At 42.8% G+C, this 22,408-nt stretch overlaps 2 protein-coding genes across 4 annotated transcripts; one reads left to right on the top strand and one right to left on the bottom strand.

The window, feature by feature from the left end:
• Positions 1 to 299: 299 nt before the first annotated feature.
• On the top strand, positions 300 to 5,337 carry LOC128301582 (anoctamin-10). Of its 2 annotated transcripts, none has more exons than XM_053038142.1 (7): positions 300 to 388; positions 1,334 to 1,536; positions 2,000 to 2,390; positions 2,456 to 3,653; positions 3,721 to 4,100; positions 4,172 to 4,346; positions 5,102 to 5,337. In XM_053038142.1, exons 2-7 carry the CDS (start codon positions 1,521 to 1,523, stop codon positions 5,174 to 5,176), a joined length of 2,235 nt encoding a protein of 744 aa, XP_052894102.1. In that variant the 5' UTR covers positions 300 to 388; positions 1,334 to 1,520; the 3' UTR covers positions 5,177 to 5,337. The 2 variants fall into 2 exon arrangements, with proteins under 2 accessions (XP_052894102.1, XP_052894103.1); XM_053038143.1 differs by having other exon boundaries at positions 4,524 to 5,337.
• A 1,771-nt stretch (positions 5,338 to 7,108) lies between these two features.
• Positions 7,109 to 22,200, bottom strand: LOC128301326 (mothers against decapentaplegic homolog 3). Of its 2 annotated transcripts, none has more exons than XM_053037741.1 (9): positions 21,700 to 22,200; positions 21,025 to 21,481; positions 10,985 to 11,078; positions 10,628 to 10,914; positions 10,258 to 10,538; positions 9,825 to 10,002; positions 9,543 to 9,748; positions 9,335 to 9,479; positions 7,109 to 9,244 (listed from the first exon to the last, which is right to left on the bottom strand). In XM_053037741.1, exons 2-9 carry the CDS (start codon positions 21,222 to 21,224, stop codon positions 9,121 to 9,123), a joined length of 1,515 nt encoding a protein of 504 aa, XP_052893701.1. In that variant the 5' UTR covers positions 21,225 to 21,481; positions 21,700 to 22,200; the 3' UTR covers positions 7,109 to 9,120. The 2 variants fall into 2 exon arrangements, with proteins under 2 accessions (XP_052893701.1, XP_052893702.1); XM_053037742.1 differs by having other exon boundaries at positions 22,129 to 22,167.
• Positions 22,201 to 22,408: the final 208 nt, after the last annotated feature.

The raw sequence follows: 22,408 nt of genomic DNA, 5'->3' as shown, positions 1-22,408 counted from the left end.
TTTGTGTTAGTTATGAAAATATTATTCCGTCCATTATCACAAATTTGGGATTTCTCTACATAAATCAGCTGTTTTATTGCTTGTTTTATTTCTGTGTAAACTACCCTTAATAATGGGCGAAATTCTTTTCTTGCCAAAACACTGTTGTCAATACAAACGACAGCGTGTGCGAATCTCCTTTTCATTTCATTGTTTCACTTTTTGTGTCACAAGTTTTTACTACAAAGTTTTGAAATGTGTTCTGCAGAATAAGTTAGCGCAATTAATTGGGAACTTGTAACAAAACAAAGCTCGCAAGAAATAGAAACATTCTTTGACAATAAACCTAGTGAAGTGAACACGGTTCTTATAAAAATATTCTAGTGATTATGTTTTATGGCAGTTTAATGTGAGCAAGCATTCGCATTTATATTTTAACATTTCTGTGCGTACTTATGCAGAAAATCCCTCATCATACCGGTGCCGTACGGTGTAAAGAACCAATCAGCTGTTTTTCGGCACAATCCTTCGCGTGCCCACAAACACTACTGCCGTAACTTTGCGTAAAATTCCCCCACTGTATAGAACGAACGCGTAACTAACATCTCACTCACACATACGCAACGGCCCAGCCAAGAAAACCGCACTCGCGATCTACAGGTTCTCGCATACGATCATTTCATTACATTTGTCCCAAGCAGTGCGACTTCGCGGCGGGTTTTAATCATTCGGATTTAAATGTATTGAAAGCCTTAATTACATTAACCTCAATACGCTTAATAGTCAGAGTTTGTGATAAGAAACCTTAAGCAGTGCGTGGCAAATGCGTGCTGTTATCATAGTGCTGCTTATCGTGTGAAAAAGCCCTAAAGCTAATTTGGTGATAATTTCGGTCGCTATTGCTTGTTAATTGCGTTATCAAAAGTGAGTGGAATTTAATGTTCGACACGGAGCAAAGAAGTATTGTTCGATTTTTGTGCGATCAGTGCTTAAAAACAACGCAATATAGAGTGCATCTGGTTGCAGTCCTTCTATGGAAGAAATCATTTTTCTCTCATAGGAATAAAAGATGCTTGTAATAATCCTACCAGCAAGAGTGCTCCCTATGGTGCAGCAAAGCGGAAAATCTTATTTTTAACCACCCAAACACATCCTACAGAAGATCGCAGAACATCACACACAAGCTTAAACAGAACCACAGGTGGAACAAATAGCAACAACACAAAAACAACACTGTCTTTATAAATGACTTTTTTCACCCATGCTCACATGTCAATACCGGTTTCGAAATGTAGTTGTAAGTCGCTGTAAGGAGGATTTTTGTTGTTTACTTTACTTTGCGCTGTTTTATTAGCATCAACCTGTAGCCGCGTCGATCGTCACCGTGTGATGTGGCGACATTGATTAATAACACGTCCCCGATTGCCGGCCTTGTGGTTGTGATGTACGAAAGGCAACCAACGTCTGTGCAGAACAGGTGTGAAAGGCACTAACACTGCGTGAACCGTTACGGATTAGCAGATCAGCCGGCTGTCGAGAACATGGAAGACATTAAGGGTAAGGTTATCAATCGTGCTCTGTATCATTCTATTGCTGAGCGGTGTTGATCTTCAACTACTTCTTCGGAGAAACACCTCAATCAGCTGAAAATGTCCACCAATGGAACCGTTTCGTGTTTTGTGTAGCTTCCAGCAGGGTCGGTCAGCTGATGGCGATGAATGTAAAACGATCCACCAAATCCGTTGGTGATTCATCCTTTCTACGGAAAGGAACCGAACGTATCAGTACGTAGTGTTTTGCGTACATATGCGAGTGTCACAGTGTTGTGCAATTTTCCATCCTTCCGATGCACTTGAGCACCACCAAACCTGGTAGAGCCAAATAGTTCCTTACTATTGACACATCGTTCCAGTAATAGCACAGATGTTTCTAATTTATACTTTCCCTTGTTTTGTTGAACTCTCCTCACTTAAATTCAATTCAATATCTCATTTAATTCTCTGCCTACGATCACTTTCAGAAAATCTAATACCCAACCTACACTTTGCGGAAAACGACGAGGAAGAGCTGGCAGAAGAGATTGGACTACCGAGGCGTCCGACCATTCCATCGCTACTGCAACGGAATTCCCAAATAAACCTGCTAGAACAAATGGATCACAGCGGCGAGCAGAACAAGCTAAATGAGCTGCGGCAACGAAAGGGCACGGTGCGGTTTACCCCATCGAAAGTCACCCGGCAGGAAAAGGCACTGCCACCGGATGAACAAACGACGTTCGGTGAAAGCCTTATGGTGCTGGAATTCGGCGAAAGCGCCCCAATTGAAGCGATACAGTGGATCATGGACAAGATCCGCGGGCGCCGGGTTGACGGAGGTTTAGAACTGCTCGTCCGAAAGGAACCGCTCAGCAAGTAGGTTGCTTCCAGTTATCAGTAACATTTTATTGTGTAATTAAACCATTAAACCCTCTTTTTAGAGATAGTCAAACGATCATATTTCACATCTCGGCCACACACATGAAGCTGCTCGAGATTGCGGACGATATGGGCTTCATGAAGCGCACCAAATCGGGGATCATTCGAAACTTTAACGTTGCCTGTTTGGATGAGTTTTTCTACGACGAAGGAATGGCGCTGGAGGACATTCTAACGCCAGCGGATCGGCAGATAATTATCAAGCATGCACTGGAATCGATCAAGGCGGCCGATGACGAGCATCGGATACCGGGCACCAAGATTATACTTTACCACGGCCAATCGATCATACAGGCGGCACAGGGTGCGGAGATAATCGGCAATCTATACTCGCTGCACGATAAGCGAACGCTGAAAGAGCTACGTCATCGGTGGATAAAACCGACGCGCGTTCAGCCGATCGACGAGATACGCGACTACTTCGGTGAGAGTGTCGGAATGTACTTTTCCTTCCTTGGGTTCTACACGTACGCGCTCGTGGTGCCAACGGTGTTCGGCTTTCTGCAGCTTGGCCTATCGGAGGAAACGGAAACCGTACCGTTCTTCTGCGTGTTCTACGTCGTCTGGATGAAGGTGTTTCTGGAGCTGTGGAAGCGCAAAAGTTCTTCCCACGCGTACCGTTGGGGTACGATCACGATGACGAATTTGGACGAACCGCGGCCCGGTTATTACGGGAAGCTTGCGCGCGATCCCATCACCGGCAAGTGGACGCCACAGTACCCAAAGTGGAAAACGTACGTCCAGATGTACTGCGTAACGGCACCGATCATCATGCTGTGCATGGGCATTGCCGCCTTTGTAACGATCTTTCAGTTCTACGTCGAGGCGGAACTAGCCGTACTGTTCGGACCGGATGCGTACATCATGTACCTGCCGTCGGTGGTGAACGCCATCTATATCGCCGTATCGACGCTGGCGTACGATCGGCTAGCGACGTATCTCACGGATAAGGAGAACCATCGCACCCAAAGCCAGTACGAGCGGCACCGTGTGAACAAGCTGATCGTGCTCGAGTTTGTGAACAATTTCCTCTGTCTGTTCTACATCGCGTTCATACTGCAGGACATGAAGATGCTCAAAACACAGCTGATGATGCAGCTGATCGTGCTCCAGTTTCTCCAGAACGTGTTCGAAAACCTGTACCCCTACTTGAAGAAGAAGGTTGGCCTCAAGATTGTACGACTGTTTGTGAAATCGAATGTAGGTATGTTTCGGATGTAGGTGGAGTTGATTCTACTACGTCTTTTGTTGCGTTACCTTTTTGTAGTACGAGAAGCTGAAGCAAGCACACGAATCGTACGACGAAATGGGACTGCATTCGCTGGACGACGATGATGCGCGCGTACTACAGAACCGCAAGGAAAGGATCCTGGAAGAGTACAACACGTACGACGATTACCTGGAGCTGTACATACAGTTCGGGTACGTAGTGTTGTTTTCCTCGGTAGCACCCCTGACGGCTTTCTGGGCCATTCTGAACAACGTGATCGAGATACGGCTCGATGCGTACAAGCTGTGCAGCTTCTTCAAGCGTCCGTTCGCACGTCGCACGAAAAACATCGGGGCCTGGCAGCTGGCATTCGAAACGCTGGCCGTGATTTCGATACTGACCAACTGTGGCATCCTCTACCTTTCGCCTCATATGCGGTAAGGCGCCCAAATGGTATCGCGAATAGGCCGTTGCGTTAACGCTATCGTTTTCTTCCGTTCCGTTGCAGTGAGCTTGGTGCCGATTTCAGCCGTGAGGCATACACACTCACCTTCCTGATCATTGAACATGTGCTGCTTGGGTTAACCTGGTTCATCTACAAAGCCATCCCGGATACACCGCACTGGGTGCGTGTGGCATTAGCAAAGGCCGAGCACGAATCGCGTCAAGCGCTGAAACGAGAGGTACGAAAGTGACGCTTTCCTTTAGAGCTAGCCGGGTGTGCGTTTTTTCTTTCTGCCTTTTGTAACAACGTTTCTACTACTTCCAACTATCAACTATCAATCAAGCAGGAACCAAGCAATTGATCTATCACACACACACACCAAACGCTAACGATCAAGTTTTACTTCACTTTGTAGGAATAGAAAACGATACGGCAAGCTATTCACCTTCCGTACTGGACTCCGCCACTATTGAAACATTTTCGCTCCCAATTGCCATCTCATCATACACACACCATACACATCGAGAACTGCAGCAAACAAACTCCCCGTAGATCATCCATAGATCCGTTTCTGCCTGTGCTGTAAACTATGATTAAAGTGATTTATGGTCAACACGACGGAAGCAATAATCGATTGCCTATTAACGCTTACCTTAATGCCACAAAGTGCCTAAGTGCCTAAACTAAGCAGTGAAGCGGGCAGCAAGTAACATGCGTGATGTGTTTTGGTTTTTTTTTACTGATAATGTGTAATAAGTGCGAATAAGTTTTAATTTCTACAAACGAAGAAGCCATTTTGAAACGTCTCTACCTCAGTGCAAATCTTTGCCCGGCCAATAACTCTAAATAGGGTATGCTTTCAGAGCTCATTTTAAAACGTGTGTTCGCGTGTGTGTTTGTCTTTGCGTGGTCAAAATTTACTAAAATCGATAGGAAGAGCATGTTCATAGGGTAAGGGGGTTTGTAAAATGGCTCACCCATTGTTACTTACAGAACGCACAACGATCTCGCAACGTGCTGTTTCGCAGGTTTCGTAGCGTATACGATACGCATTCGATGCTGAACTAAGAAACCTAATCATGACTGCAAATGGAGAAAAAAGACCGCAAAGCAGTAAAGTCATTAAATTCTTTTGATTCGCTAAGCAATATCAAGGGTGCGGTTGTATGTGAACGATTGTATGATTTTTATTGCTGATTCGTTTGGTAGATAGAATTTAATAAAGCCTAGTTACCAATTTAATCATAAAATGATTTTTTCGGTTTGTTGTTGAAAGAAATTTTCCGTAATTAGATAGACAATCGGTTGAAACTCCATCAACGTTCCATACATGAACTACACGTGCCCCAAGCTTCGATTCGTTCGTGACGATGACAAATATATATTTTGGTGCGATAAACAAAAAAAATGTATATTGAATAACTACCAACAAACTAATTTAATGTACTCATCTTATCGTACCTATAAAAAGCAAACATAAACAGTAATAAACACTATTGCTTACATGAGTAAAGTATTGGGCGCCTCCACAATTTTTCCTGTGCTAGGTTATATGCGTATAGAAAGAGTTTTTTTAAATTATGATTGTCTCTTGTAATATTTTAAAAGATTAATATATATAATATAATATAAAATAGTATATATCAAGGTATAATCAGTGTGCACATCACTAAACGAAATTACACACACTAACGTTCATGAACTACTGGGCGCCTCCAGTCAATACATTTTTTTCCTGATCTCGTTATGACATACGATCAGGAACAGGAACATAGGAACACATACCAGTATAGGCACACGTAAAAACTAAGTAAATTCTGGAGTTGGTTTCATTTTGCAATCCGCTTATAGATGAGTTATTCAACCGTCGCCACCTCGTGTTGTTCGCCACCGTGTATTTCTTTTTATTCCTTCGAAACGAGAAAAGATTCATTGCTGTGATCCGCCGTTAATTTAATGCCTCCATAATTTTAAACCTCGTTTCGACTGCAAGCTTTTCGCTCAGTTCAACCGTCGAAATTTCGCGATTTTCAACGGCAAACTTCCAACTAGTTGCCCCAACCTTGAGGGAACCGGGCAGCGTTGTTCGCTAACAGTACGAAGGGACCTGACCCTGGTAATGGCGAATACAGCAGTTTCAAACGCTCTGAACAAGCTCTTTAGTTGTGAAGGAATGCGAGTGCCGTTCTAGGGGCCCAATTTCATGAACAGGCAATGAAAATACATGGAAATTATGTTTTTAATGCCTGGGTTCTTAACAATTAAATTATTATGTTCCTTTTCCGATTCAGTTCAGCCCCTGAAATTGCACTCACTGGTTCACGCACACCAATTGCCCCTGCGGTATGGAATACTCCATTACACACAGTGCGTTTCAGAGCGCCACATACGCGTATTAGGCTACACATTTCCTATTTTATTACGTTCTTGCTTTTGCACGTGTTTTCACCGCCCGGGCAATTTAGGAACACCACCGCTTTAACCAAATGGATAAGACACTAGCAGAATGAATGAGACGGTCATGCTAAATATTCTGTCTCGCCTGCAGAAGAAAACCAATCGGAAAACGGTACCGAATCTGGATCGGATCGACAAAAAAACAACATTCCAATGCACAGTAAGCCGTATCAAACAAATTTGCTGGATACAATAATTGTTTTGGTTTTTTAAAGAACAAACGAAACGCAACATCAACAATAGATGTCTCCGGGTACGTCTATATACCTGGGTAATATCTCATATACCTATTTCAAGAAGAGTTGATGGTGTGGCCGATCAATCTAGTAGACATTACACCGCTATTGTAACGGAGCAACATCGTTTGCGATGGTGAGGAGGTTGAATAAAAGTAGTTCACTCTTCAAACGGTTCGGTTGTGTGTCCATTCCGTTCCCATAATGGGTTTAAGTATAAGTTAGCAGCAAACTTTCGTCAAATAATCGGATGCATCTTTACCACTGCCCGCTGGAACATTCATTGCTGTGGCGCATTTTCACCATTTGTTTCATGTGTTTGTTCAGATTTTATTGTTTTCCATAAGCGCAACCTAACAATCGCTACTAATAATAGTTTGGTTGGTTTCAAAATCCAGCTGTTAGCGTTCCTGCGTTCGGGATCATCACTCACACACACACACACACAAATCTCTCTAAACACTCTGTAACATATTTCATAGTGGTCTCTCTAGAGATGAAAAGAAGGATAAAAAACAAACCCGGGATTATCTGCTTCATAAGATAAAGAGAGTAAGGTGTTTAATGTCCAATCAATCGATGACCAACCACATTCTACCATTCATGCTGCGGGTGTAAATTCATAATTGATCCATCATTTACCTAGATGCACTCGTGTACTCATGTACCCTAGATATCTCACACAACATACTTTTTTAAGAACTTATCACCCCAGAGTGTGCATCTTCGTCACATGCACGACGGCATCATGGCCATCCAAAGAACTGCTTGATTCGAATTTCCCTTTCTTTCCGTACCTCTTCCTTCCTTTTCCAACCGTTAACGTAAGTAAACAACTAAACTTAGCTGAGTTATAAACTGATCTAAGAACAAACCATAAACTATCGAAAGAAATCATTTTACGAACCAACCAGTTTCAGTGACTTCGGTTGCACCGAGTTCGGGAACAACCGAGTTTTTTATGTTGAACTATGTCTGTTCCTGTACATTTACAATGTATGTAACGCATTATCCACGTGTCCGTGCCGATTCGCAGCAATATTTTAGTCTTTCGTCCTTATGTTCTCTTCCAGAGATCCTGTAGAATATTTTTAATATTGTTTTAACTTTTTCCAAAAATTTGCGTGTCTCACCTGAATCATCACATTTCTAGTGTCAAAAATAAATCTGCCATTCTGTTGTACATTGCTTTTTACTTTGTTACATACTCTTCACACGATTTACGATTCAGCTTGTGAACCAAGAAAGTTTCCCCCCAAACGAACCTTACGCAAGAGAACAATCAAGAAAAAGGAATTGATAGGAAGTTTTTGTTGCAAAACAATCCGCGTCCGGCTCTTTTCCATTCACACATACACACAAACACACGTATACAAAGATGCCACGACCTGTTCCTTTTCCAACCCTTGCTTTCTCTCTTTTCCCTTTCTTCTATGACACAGGATCACACACACTTAATAGTACCTTCCATTCTGTTGCACAAAAAATATTCGTGTAATGTTGTTTTCTGATTTCCTGGCACTACATATGCTACATTTTTTCTTTCCCAAAAGTTAATAACACTACCGCCACTCAAGTCAAAGGACTTGCAGCATTAGTAAGTAATGTAACGCCCAGGTAGGGAGTAGGGCCAAAAGCATGTACGTAATTAAACAAATCAATGTAAGAAAAAAAAACTTAACATTAACATCTTGATCATGATCAATGTATCGTAACGTTTTGGTTAAAGCGATACCTTCCTTCGCTGCGATTCGTCGTTGCGACTGATGATTTTCACAAGATAAGGAACAAATTATATGCTTAAAACATTTAGCTGTCTCATCCTTCATCGTATCGACGGGGGTTAGTAACGAAAAGTTTAAACAAACTCTCTCTATATGAACATAGCAAAACGTTCTTCATTGTGCTCGTGCAGTATAATATTTCTCTAGGAAAAAAAAATCACCCTACGAGAAATTAAGAAAGGTAAACTGAATTAAAAAAAGAGAAGTACGAAGAATTTTTGGCGATTCACAAAACACACAATCAATCAAAGCACATACGTGTATGCACGATTCATATCGCGGACAGCTTTCGAAATGAGCAATTGAAAATAAAAACCTCTTGGAGAATTTGTTACACCTCGTAGGGCGTAGAATATCCGTGTGTCGTATGTACTGCAGGAGAAGGTGCAGGAGCAAAACATCGTCCGGTGGAGGTAGAAAAGTTAGCCGGTCCACTCCGTACGCTCTTGGGCGTATGTGTTTCCACCACAGCGCATTAAAGCGCCACATCCACCAATTCGTGGACACATGGCAACAGTACGCGAGGGTGGTTGGTTTAGGACATAGAACTACATGGCAAACGTGGTGAGCCCATCTGGGTGAGGACGCGGTCGAGCCATTGCAGGGGACCGTTTAAATGCAGCTCTATCCAGCACGGCGTTGAGGTAACGGTTTGTCGACTACAAAAATCACAGGTAATATTAGCTTTGAATGCGGTAAAGCTACGTGCATACAACGTGTGTCATGGCGTAGCAAGACGCTCCACTTACCGATATTCTGCGCCCCATCCCTTCACGAATGACATACGGATTGTACACATCCGGGTCAGCTGATAGACGGCTTCAAATCCCGCCGATACGGAATCTGACAGCAGTGTGGCAAATTCCTGATTGTTGAAGATTTTTAAATTGCATCCTGCAAACATAAGCAAACAGAGCTTTAGTGTGAACGTACGTTAACAAACGTCTATCTCCCTACCTGGTGGTATTTTGCACACCGTTGCCGGATGCCATCCGTACCGTTGATTACAATTCGGGCTCTGAACGAAGATGCTGGAATCGCTTAAACACTCGGCAAACACTTCCCCGCCGATATAGTACAGCCGGACGCCCTTGCCAATGTGACGGCGCGTTTGCTCCACAACTTCGTTTCTGTTCACATTCGACAGGAGTCCAAGACAAAATCTGAAAGAATGCGGGAAAGCAAAACGAACCATTCAGAGATGAAATGCTCAATCGCACACCGTTGTGTGTTGCCTACCGTTCCGAATTGGAAGGATCCGTAAACCCGTCGACCGTGATGGAAGGTTGGGAGGCATGAAACGTTTCGCCGACGCGCAGGTTTAGCTCGTAGTAGCTGATCGAGCACCAGAACGCCGGTTCGTGGTACATTACGGGCTGCGTATCCATATCCGATGGTGACATGCGAGACAATTCGGCTGGATGTAGTGGCAAAGGGTAACAATAGATTAGTCGCTTCCGTGACGACAAACAAATAAAAATGCAAAACATGTAAACATTATTCCATGTGTAGCGCTTCGGAGTTATTCACATCCACTATCTCCCGCGTGAGGATGTAAAACATACAGTACATTTAATTATAATATATTAGCACAAGGTGAAAATGTCATTAGGGCGACCGTGCAAAGAACCATAATTCGCTAAGAAGAACGCGGATACCAACAATGACTCACTCATATTGTCATTCTGATCGAGCGGATCACCGTCCTCAGACATGTAACCGGGCGGTGGCGTTTCGGTGTTCGGTATGTTGCCCACACTGACGCTAACCGAGTCCATAATCGTTGTGTTGGTCGGTATCTGTTGGCCCAGTGTTGCCTCCATGTAGCACGGTGAAGATAGATGATGCTGTCGCTGTTGAAGTTGCTGCTGGTGCTGTTGCTGCTGCTGCAGTTGCTGGTGTAGCTGCCGGGCTGATACTTGCGATGGTTGAGGACTGGTTACATAGTTATCACTAGCAAAGAATTGATAAAATGTAAGGATCGTTGTTAGGGCTGGTTATCACGGGCACAGGCTGATCGGGGTGAATCTTCCGTTACATACTTTAATGCATTGTACTGTATGTTGACTGGTACGGTATTACTAAGATCATCCAATGTGTAGGTAACAGAGCTTTCTCCCTGAAGGTTCGATAGGTTCTTCGGAACCAAAATGGTCAGCGGTTGCTGAGCCTGCTGTTGTTGCTGGTGTTGCTGCGGCTGGTGCTGATGCTGCGAGTGTTGCGAGTGCGATTCGATACGAGTGTAGTGATATGGATTAATGCACACCTCGTCTTTCTTTAGATGATATGCGTACTCGCATACGTCCAGTGCTTTCAACTCGATCTGGCTCTGTAAAACAGTAGCAGTTATTTGTTAACATTCCGTCAGAATATTACGCTTCTGTCCATCGATATCTCACCTTTAAATCAGGCCAGCGCCACAGTCGACAGTATATGACGTGAGGAATACCTTTTTTTAGCGCAACTCCATTTTCTCCATTCGCTGAACCATTTCTGCAAAAAAAAAAGAAAAACATAAAAAGACAACAATCGTAAATAGCGTGTTAACGAACAAGGTTGATACGATAATTCACGGCATAGATTAATCTAAAAGGAAGGTAAATGGTTTACAACATTTTTTACATCTCTATCCCCAGAGCTGCATCCGCTACGGAAAGACATTTGGAACTGGTCAATAAACTGCTGCCAATAACAGATAAGCTAATTGAAGGCCATAAAACAGCGCTAACCGTAAACGACACGATTAGGTCATCAATCAGAAAATGCAGCGCAATCAATGTTCCAAGAGTAGGACGTGATCGTATTCCACCCCAAGTAGGGAAATGGTCCCAACAGGGGGGGGGTGAAATAACAATATATAAAAAAGCATTTACAATGCCAGCACAAAGTGTTGAAACATATCAACCAGAATTCTTAAAAGGAATACTTTGTTAAACTTTTGAATTACGATCGTCACAATCCGGAACAGTTTACTATTTAAAGCTAGTATTAAAATTCCAGTTGCAGTTCAATAGATGATCTTAACAAATTTATTCGGCTGAAACAGGTAAGCTGTGAACAATCCAAAAAGTCCAACACTGCCCTTATCCCACACTCCCGAAGCTCGCGAAAGGTGCTGCGCAATTTCGCCACGGTAAATATTTCCACTTTCTTAACTTTTGCGCCCACTTTTGCGCCAAAGCTGACTCATTACTGCTGCAAACGGCGGCAGACAGACACTGCGCCGTAGTGCATCTCCCGGGCGTCTACTGAAAACACCGTGCGGCTGATGTAATTGCCCGCCAGAAGTAGCGATCTCGAACAAGCGCGAAGGACAGCGTACAATTTATCTTTCTCTCGATTATGCCCTCGTGTACCCGCTACCAAAAACCCACACCCATGGGGCAACCCCCGGTTCGTTAATGAATTGTGCCAATCTAAACACAGACAAACGTGGGTTCCACCTTGCCTCTTAAGCGCCAAGACGACCGGTGGGAAGCCGTTTCGCGAGGTTGCACAGTGGAGTGAATAACGATCGAAGAAAAAGCCCAAACCCACGCACAAGTGTGTGGCACCAGACTGCAAGCGAGGAAACGGTACATTGACGAAGGTGTCGCGCTTCATCGATTTATGGAATTGCAAACTTTCGACGAACGAAGCATGGGACAACGTGCAGGGGAAGGCTACACGCTTTTACCCTACATACTGACAACCTTTCGTGTCCATTTTGATTCAATTCACACAGCCAGTTGTAATCATTAGCTGGGATGTGGAACTGTGGAGTTGGATTGGGCAGTGTTTTTATTTATGATTTATTTATCTGTTAGCACGGTTCAGTTCATTTCTCTGTACAACACCAAAACATATCGATTGCGCCAAACCATGCTTTGTAACAACAAAGCATGGAACGCAACGACTGGCTAAAGCAAGCATTATATTCATGTTTAAAGTTAAAGTCAATATTAACAACTACAAAAATATTGATACGGACGAAAATTTTCCAAACGTCTGTTAAACTCATTCTAATATAACAAGTAACATACAATGACATTAAAATTTTATGTAATCCAATCCCCAAAAGAAATACACAATATGGGATGTGATACATCCAAACGGCCATCCGAAAGAAATGAATTGTTTCTGAATCTCCTTGCGGTACCATGTCTCGACAATCGATCTTTTACGCCGGAAGTGAAACAGATCCAACGCGCTTTAAACAAAAACTCAAAACTACAATCGCGATCTTCTCCAAACCATGATCTCAAAATTGGTGGACAACACAACTAACAAACGGTTTATCCTTTTCGTACCGAACGATTTCTGATTTTTACGTTCATTAAGGCACCTGAAACCCTGTGCTTCTTTCAATGTGTTAACAATTTTTGCAACATTTTAAATCTCCAACAATCATTCTGAAATAAATGTATAAATCATTCCCCCCCATTTTCCAATAACTTCTCATCCACCTTCATATGCTAGCGACTTTCCATGGGTGTTAAGCTATGCACATCTTCATTAACCATGCAATTCTTGCACTCCACACTTCAACAGAGTTCGCAAAGCGCCACACACAGTGCCCCTTGCACCCCAGCTTTCCTGCAAGTTACCGACGACCACACCTAAAACTCCTTCATTACCATATATTCCAATCCCACAATCCCGTGCAGTGTGTTTGCATGCCACTTAAAGCGCGCGGGACGAAGATTATCCAAGATCACACATCATTCCACAATTCACCCGGCGATCTTCCGTGTTAGCGCACGGAACGACGGCGTTTGTTGGCAAATAAATGCAATGCTTTACGTCCAATACACACACGCGCGAGCGTGAGCGATAAAACAAACCGAACCAACATGCTCTTCACTGGCCCATTATGACGATTTCCTGTTTCCAACAACTTCATTCCCCAACGGTACACGGCGGTTGCGTTTCCGGTTCCAGCAGAGCAGATACATTCAAACAAGGGATGAACACACACACCGTCGTTGCAGTTATTCACCATCTTCCCCTCAAACATACATTCCATACACAAATACATTCTCTTTCCTTTGCACTCTCACACGCACAAAGCAGACATTGGGACAGAATGAAATCGAAATTAAAATGCCACTATCGGTTGTTTTTTTTTTTCGAGTTACAGTGCTGTACAACATAACCTTCCCTTTTACCCGTGTCATTCATGCCACAATCGAATCGAACAAGTGCCAAATGAGTTTTATGTTTACGCATCACCCTGTGTACATCGAACTGGTAAATAAATGCGCAAACAAGCCCTAGCATTCGGTCAGTGACATGGTTCCGTGTACACACAACTGTAGCCAATTAGCAAAATAAACACAGAACTGCATTTAAAAAAAAAATGGCACACACACGGAACCTTCATTTACAGCTCCCCATATTTTACCACAAATTTTCTTTCCCCTTACTGCTACAACATCATATCGATTATATTTTATCATTGCTGTTATCAAACTGTTTCCATATCAAAATTGATTTTTGCACCGTTTTGTAGTCGGCAGGAAATATCAAATGTGCATGGCATACTGCGAAGTGACAAAAAAAAACCTTGAACACATTCAAGAAGATTGCTTTGATTTTTCATCCCTGCAGGAAGTTGCAATGTTTTTTGAATGTCACTTTTGTTTGTTTTTAATTACTGATTCAATTGCCCGCCTTCTGGCGATGTTGTCACCCCGCGGCGACAGCACGACTATTGCACAATCCACTACCACAAAGCATATTTCACCCCTTATTGGCAAGCCGCACACAAACACTCGCGCAGTGCCAACCCGTACTTGAGCACGCACTCCTCCCGTCATCCTAGGCCACTACGACACATCGTACCGCATACAGTCGCGCAAAACCCATTCTGTCTCGCTCACACATCGGGACACGCTATGTCTGGTTGGGTGAGCAAGCGAGAGACCGCTACATCCATCGCTCAGACACGATGACGGACGGCGACAACAAGAAGCGCATAGAATTTGCACCGAAAAACGTGCAAAACGTTCATCCCCCAAGGCGGTCAAAGCAGGCAGCAGAAAGGCAGACACGCCCGGGAACGCAATCAAATCCGCAAATTTCGAATGTTGAGTGTAAGGTTAGCTCCAAGTGTTGAGTCGGTAGACTTACTTCACCGTGTGTATGTAATATTTTCAAAGTTCTTTTCCTTCTTCTTCTCAACAATGGACAAACACGAGACACACAAGCCCGCAGAGGGTGCACCTTTGATGGCGCGCTTCTATCCGTTGGAACATTCAGCACAACACTGTCCGAGCGCCGGTTAGCTTGCTCCTGATGCGAGCCAGAAAGGAGAGGACTGAAACCCCATCATCATCATCATCATCATTCGCCATCTAAATATATATGTAGACACCGGTACACACACACGCACACCCCGGTGCACACTGGAGCAATTCCGTGGGCGCGCATCTCAAATCATCATCGTGAACAATTTGCTTTCATTGCCCTCCCCAAGGGAGTGTTGTTCTCGTGGGGGTGGAAGAGGCAGGCAGGTGGGTAAGCAAAAACACACACACACATCGTTTTGCACGCAAAGAAATGAGAAGAACAACCCCAAAACAGAGAGAACACACGCATCGAGAACACTCCACATGAGAGAACAAGAAAGAGAAAGAGAGAGAGAGAGAGAGACACACACACAGAGAGAGAGAGAAAGAGAGTTAAACGCATACCAACAGCTTGGATAAGCAGTAGGCAATGGACGGCAAAACATTGGGGAGGATGGCGTGTCTAGACGTGCAAAGGGCAGTTGCGGAAGTGTGGGAAGCACCGGGAGCGCCAAAATATGTGTAAGTGGACAAAATGCGACGAAGCATACAAAACATACAAAAACAAAAAAAAAGTTTCAACATGATAGAACTATGAAGTTCCACTATTTGCTTGCTTACATAAAACTTATAATTAGCACAATAATCTTCAATATATCCGCCAATTAAGCTAATGTTGTTATACCATGTCTCGTGCTTTTTCAGCGTGGGTAGGTTTTATTTCCATGCCCATGTCCACATCAACCGTAAAGAACTGGCGCTTAATATTTTAATACAAGCGCAGTGTTAAACATACTTTTTAAAAGCTTCGACAATACACACAACATCGGCGAGATGTTGAAGAGGCGAACGCAAAAACAAAAGAAAAACATAGCATTACGCATAGAGGGGCCGCACGCTCAGACACGCACAACACACAACGAACGCAGCAGCAGCAAAAGTAGACAACTTAACTGGAGCACCAACACACTCTCGCGCACACATGTAGCTCCTCTCTCCTCTCCCTCACCGCCCACCAGCTACATTTTTCGCGAACCCATCATCATCACCTGTGCACTCTTCATCCCCTAAAAATGTCGAACTTTTTTACACTTTTAATAATATGCGCTCCCATTTTCATGCGGCGTGTTTGTTTTGCCGTGTTCTTTTGTTTCTTTTGCTTTTAACGGAAACACATGTGAAGAAGGTTTGCTGACGCTCCATCGCTCGTTTTATCTCGCCTTCTATGTCTCTTTCTTTATTTCTTGTACTCTTTTTTTTAGCTATTTTGCTTCTACCCTTTGTGTTTTTGTTTCGTCGGTACTGATTTCATTGATCCGTGACCGAAACGCAACCGGTAAAAAAAGGAAATAACTAAAAATGTGTGCATGTATACACATTCACCCGCTTCGGAGCTTTGGGGTGATGAAAAGCGAAACAACGAAAATGATGAGTTTGAATACATTTTTACACCGACTGTGAATTGGAAACTTTACATCATTCTACTGGCCGTTTATGTGGCGTTTAGCTACATGTAATAGTCGGAAGGAACAATACGCCTGAGGCATCAATGTACAATTTTACCTAGCCCAACATAAGATAATTTATTATGCAACCGACATCATTTATTGCATTATTATTATTATTTTTGCAAACCCAATACGGTGAGGAAAAATAATTAGGTGTGAAAAATTAAATATAGTTTCAACTGTCAATTCAATTTAATTCGTTTTTCAAAAAGATTGTTAAATGAAATAATCAATAACTTGGAAGACGTCGATATATCCTTGTTTATCGGAAATTGGCCAATAACGAATAAACGGACAACACCGATAACAAATATATTTGCTTTTGTTTATAGACAATAAATGGAAAGTTTTTTTTTGGAAAGTTTAACGGTCGCTCCATTTTCAATATCAATTTATGTTTCCCTTAGATGGTAAACGGAACTTTTGATGAATGAGTAAAAAAAATAATCTAAATCATAACTATTCTTTTCAAACATGAGCTCAATCATTCTTCAATAAAATGGAGGTGAAAATGAAATGAAAATAAACTTCCGCGCTCGAAAAAAAAAAATTATCACAGCACACTCTAATGAAAACAAAAGCCTTCTATGCGCAGTACGGTGGAAGTGGTGTGTGTTTGTATGAGTGTGGCAGTACAGTACAAGTTGAACAAAAATATGGTGGGGAAAATGATGAGTGCGTTCGCGGGCCGGGTTGCGTGGAAAACCTTGAAATCTGCAAACACACGTTTGCCAAATATTTATGTTTTTTTCCTCTTTTTGTTCTCCATCCAAAAAAAAACCTCACAACACGCGTGTATGTGTGGACAAACTGTATGGCACACAGTGTGGATAGTGTAGTTAGCAACTGAACACTGTAGTTATCAAAATTTTGTTAAATATATTTTACTACCAGAACAATATTAAAGTTAAAAGTGAAACGATTTTTTATCAATCCGTTATTGTACTCTTTCGGGATTGATTTAGTGCGTCATTTTTGGGAAGCCTCTTGATTTCATATGCTTTTATTTTAGCAAACACTGTTATGTGTGCAAATGATTTCAGAGATTATTAACAGTTTTTGGAAAATGTGCGAACTTTCAATTTTGAGGGTCTTCAATAAAAATGATGATGAGTTTTGCAATAATGGAGACGCATCACGATTGTTCTGCTGGGGTAGTTCAAGGTTCAAATACCTTGAAATTGTAGTGCACAAGAGCAAAAATAAAGTAAAGAGAGATAAAATTAATCAGCGTACGGCAGCGTCCGGGAATAAAGGAGATAAAAATAACTGCAAACAGAACGTAGCAAAAATGATGAATAACGTTGCACACATGACACGATTATGATGATGGGGGGTACAATGATGATGACGATGATGGCGAAAAAAAAGGGAACGACAAAAATAAGCAGGCAGGACCGAAAACCGATTTCTATGCTAATTTTGAGACATCGTCGATGCCGTCGTCTGGTTCCGTCTGTGTATTTCGCAATTCACCACAGTTGCACAAACACACGCGAGATGCACACCTCTCACACAGGGTGCACCTGATGCGACAACGGTGGCGAATGTATGACGCTTCCGGGATTTATCATCTTCAAAATTTAATGGCGCACACAGCAACCCTAGCAACTCTTCTATAAAACTAAGGATAGTCGCACAAAATACGTACAAAAGCACAGCGGGGTCGATACTGGAGAGTTTTTTGAGGAAGCTAAGCGAGGTAAATGAACTGTGTACACCTCTCACTAATACTTCCACGTTTGTGGCAGACCAAGGGTAAGGGTCACACTACACACAGCGAACAACAACAACAACAGCAAACTGTCGCGACAGCGTTGTGCCGACACTTCTGTTCCTCTCCAATCGACGTCTGCTTAGATCGCCTTTTGTTTTGGAACGCTCATGAAGTTTCATATCTTTGTGTAGCTCTATTTTTATCTCCTTTTTATCATAAACGATGCGAATATAAGCTTCATCGAATGGCCATAATGCGTGCAAGTACTTTTACAATACACTTTACGCGGTGAACTATCCCGCTGAACGTTATCAAACAATCGTATAATGTTAAAGAGCTAGGTTTTGGAAAAACATGCCTTAAATTTACACTCGTGCCACTATCGAGGATTCTGGTGTTTATGATTTGATATTATTTATGGAGCAAGAGTGAAATAGAAAGCGGAGCACTATGACGAATAGCGTACGTGAGACATTCACTGACTGCTACGATGCGTAGAACCAGTAACAGCACAGAGTAGAGTTCTCGCCACCAAAAACAATAAACCGCTCTGCACTTCAAAACTCGTTCATCCTTTATACCCTTCCTACTGTTGTGGCCCGTCGCCTTAAAAACGATCGTTTAAAGGGTCCCAGACTGTACAGACGAATAGTTTGGTGAGTTCATTTCTCGCCGAGTTCATCTGGCCATTTCCTATAAGGGATACGTGTAACGGGACATTTTAGGCAAATGGCGATGCGCGCGCATACGCGTAATACTCGCACACCGTATGTTGCCTATTGAGCAGTTGTTCCTGGATGGTTTGGTGCTGCCTGTCCTTTTCTGTTCGCTTTTCTCTGCTCATAACAAACATCTATTCGCACAAAGCCACCCGGCAGACAGGACGGACAGGACAGACAGACAAACTATAGACACGAACCGCGTTAACGCTGTTACGAACACACGCTCACAACAGGAGTGTTGTTGACCTTGTCCCAGGGCCTATGGTTGCCAAGGAACGTCACATAGAAATTTATCACGAAAAATCGGAGAGTATTGTTTTAACTAACTAAAACTGGATAATAAAACTTTAATCGTAGGGATATACGTTGCAAAATTGCAAATACTACTAGTTAGTAGGTACAATGACATTTTCAGTTAAGGGGAAAAATTACCATTTTCCATGGAGACGCCCAGTCATTAGTAAATTTGTCAGATTTTATAATTAAAGGACAGTTGCTAGGTATTTACAGGTGAACTCGGATCGTTTTCTGAATTCGGTTCAAATAACATTCAATTTTGTTTTCTTTTTCTAAGGTCCGCAACAAAAACTGATTTATTATGACTACATCGTGACCGGCTAGTTGACAGGAACAGTCACGAGAACGAAAGTTATGCGGAAGTATTGAGATGGATAAGCGATAGAAAATCTGAATGATCGGACGCAACCAGCAAGATACCCGCAACAGAGCCTGGGTCCTATTGCGTCGACACTTGAGAGAATCCAAGCCTGAAAAATTGGCATGCATTTGTCCATCTCGTCCTATCCATTGCTTCTGAGTGCCGTTGATAAAACGTTATCCTTAAACATTCGAAATGCGATTTTCCCAGAACCTTTCGGGAGATTGGCTACTGGTCAACATATTCATAAAATAAAGTCCATATTGCCAGGGTACTTCTTCTTCTATTCTGCTGCAGCTGCTGCTGCTTGTCAAGAAAGATGGCAATTTGGTTCTAATCTACATCAATATTATAGGGCATATCAACCTATGTTCAATTTCCAATGTATAGTCGACCCACAATTCCAATCTTACTACCCACAGTGTAAGCTGGGTTTTCAAAATTTGTTCCAACAAACAGTTGATCACACAGAGTTCGACACTAGCAGGGATGACGCAATACAATCGACTCCGACCGCAAACAAGACAACAAAGCTGAGGTTTTGAAATGTAAGAGAGACACAACAAATGTGAACACTATTCTTTTCTACGAAAACTACGTGTTAAAAGGATACCGGGTACCTTAGTAAACGCAACAGCGTTTGTGTTCGCGCGGGTTTTGTTTGTGTAGCCATATCAAACAACAACTAAACTGTCCCTTATCGCGTCTGTGTAAATCGAACGATAAAGCGCTAGACCAATGTCAATGCGCACGATACAATCACACTTCACAGCGCGTACAAAAAAATATCATCTTGCGATTAAATATTTGTTTTGTATTTTAATCATTCGGCTTCTAGCGAGCAACATTCAATGTCGTCATTTTTCAACATATCGAAGTAGCACAACCGGTTCTTTGATCAATCAGTGGCCCGGTGGGTACACGAGATACAAATTGCATCAACTAATATTAACATCATCTTTTAGATTTCAAAAACAAAATCATGCATTAACCTAATATTATTTAGTTGCATCTGAATAAAGCTGAATGCGTGTTTCGGGCAGGCTCTCATTCCTAGTCATGTAATCAAATGTCGGTTTCACGTCATGGGTGCACACTATTACCCAAATGTCCACGGGTAGCACGGAAACGAAAACAACACCGTTGTTGTTCCGTACAACCGGCCCCAACAAGATGCCTATGTGTACGTGTTTGTTGCAAATGGAAACATTGGAGCCACAAAACCGGCTTCCTCTGTGTGTTAACACGTCATGTTAGCATGCTCTTGCTTCTCAAAACAATGATTTCGGGTGTCGGAATGTGGACAGTTAACTTTGTCCTTGATCTTTAGATATGGCACATGCTTTTCACAATGTGTGTATTCGGTTCCCTTCGCGCTCGCGCACATATACGCACACACGCATTCCGAATGAACCTTCTCTGGGGTAGCATTAACCATCACGGATTGCCTAAAAATTTATATTAACTGATTATTTTATAGATCATGCTTATGCTTACTAGGTTAATTATTTTACAACAACGCTGATTAGATGGTAGAGGCAAATCGTTTATTCCATTAGGCTTACCTGGGTATCGGTATACATTTTGTGTGACAGCTCTGTATTGTAAGGGCCCGTTCCAGTTCCTCTAGGGCGCCCGTTTTCTTCATCTTTTTGGCCAAACTTTTGACCGCCTTTTCGCCCCATTTTCCTTCGGCAGCGTCGTCTGCCGGAACCTTCCGCCAGCCGAGCAACCGCTTCACGATCGGTGGCGTGAAGGGCAACATCGTTTTCACTGATTTGCTCTTGGTGTGCAAATAAAAGAAGCACCGGGTATATAGAGAAGGGCACCGGAAAAGCTAACTAGACTCGAAGGGGTGGTTCAAGGAACTGGTGGAACCATCACACTTGAACAGAGGAAACGGTTCACGAACGTATTCACAACGGCCCACTAGACGGTCGATCGATTTTTGTCGTCTTTTCTCCGTATGTAGCTTCTACAACACACCGCACTTGTTGGTTGTCTGCTTGGTTTAAATTTGATCTAGCATGTAGAAGAAAATAAATGCTGACAGTGTGCAATACCAAGAGCAGAGAAAACACACACAAATGACCGCATACGCAGTAGGAACTCTGGGTGTTGCTCGGTGCGTTTAGTCAAAATTGACAGCCAGCATTTTTTGGAGGCGAAGTAAGACCCTTCTTGAAGTCTGGTGTTTTCTTTTCCGTCGTTGGTTGCTTACACCCCGTAATCCTACGCACCTTCTGTTTGGCTTAGATTTTCAACCATCAATTCACGGGGAACTCGCGCACTGGTAACCTGGTGTGATGAACGAAAACCTAATCACAGATTCCCAACTCACATTCACGCACGGAATCGGTGTGAACAATCGGGGTTTCACTCACTCGCGACAGATGACTTGGAACATATCTTCCCCCGGGGACATACCCAGACCCTGTACGGGGCTAAACTGTACCGTGCAAGTACTTTTCCGTTCCACTTTTGCTTCTTTCCTTCGTTGTACGATTAGCTGCCGTGCGTATGAAGCAAAAAACGTACGACGTCAGACGAGGAAGCAGCACCACGACATCACCTGAACGGTGCGCCACTTCTACTCAACACTTGCACACCGACGGAAAGATACACTTTATGCTTTACGCTACTGCGAACCATGCGGTGATAAACATTACCGTACTATTTCACCGCAAAATGCGCTGCAGTAGTTTCTGCTCTGTGCAAATTCGGTACGGGAGCGATTTTTTTACTGGGAAACCTCAATTGCGAAAATATGGGCAAGAAAGACGCTAGTGATGGACTGGGAACGTTAGTTCCGCTCCGGAGATGGAGTAGGTTGTTCTTTGGGCCGAAGGAAGCTAAGAAAAATACTCACAAAGAATGAAAAACGTACTTCTAACAATTATTTTGCAGATGAAGTGTGTATTTCATAAAATGTTTTACAATCTTGAGTTG

The sequence above is a fragment of the Anopheles moucheti genome, chromosome 3 (assembly GCF_943734755.1).
Source record: "Anopheles moucheti chromosome 3, idAnoMoucSN_F20_07, whole genome shotgun sequence".
In the NCBI taxonomy this organism is placed as follows: Eukaryota; Metazoa; Arthropoda; class Insecta; order Diptera; family Culicidae; genus Anopheles; species Anopheles moucheti.
The sequence above is the reverse complement of the archived record's forward strand: the minus strand, read 5'-3'. Positions and strand labels throughout refer to the sequence as shown.

Coding starts and splice junctions, on each gene's coding strand:
- LOC128301582 (XM_053038142.1), top strand. Junction 3,654..3,720: donor GACTGTTTGTGAAATCGAAT/GTAGGTATGTTT, acceptor ACCTTTTTGTAG/TACGAGAAGCTGAAGCAAGC. Junction 4,101..4,171: donor TACCTTTCGCCTCATATGCG/GTAAGGCGCCCA, acceptor GTTCCGTTGCAG/TGAGCTTGGTGCCGATTTCA.
- LOC128301326 (XM_053037741.1), bottom strand. CDS start 21,224: ATGTTGCCCTTCACGCCACCGATCGTGAAGCGGTTGCTCGGCTGGCGG. Junction 11,079..21,024: donor AAATGTATACCGATACCCAG/GTAAGCCTAATG, acceptor TTTTTTTTGCAG/AAATGGTTCAGCGAATGGAG. Junction 9,749..9,824: donor GATCCTTCCAATTCGGAACG/GTAGGCAACACA, acceptor GCATTCTTTCAG/ATTTTGTCTTGGACTCCTGT.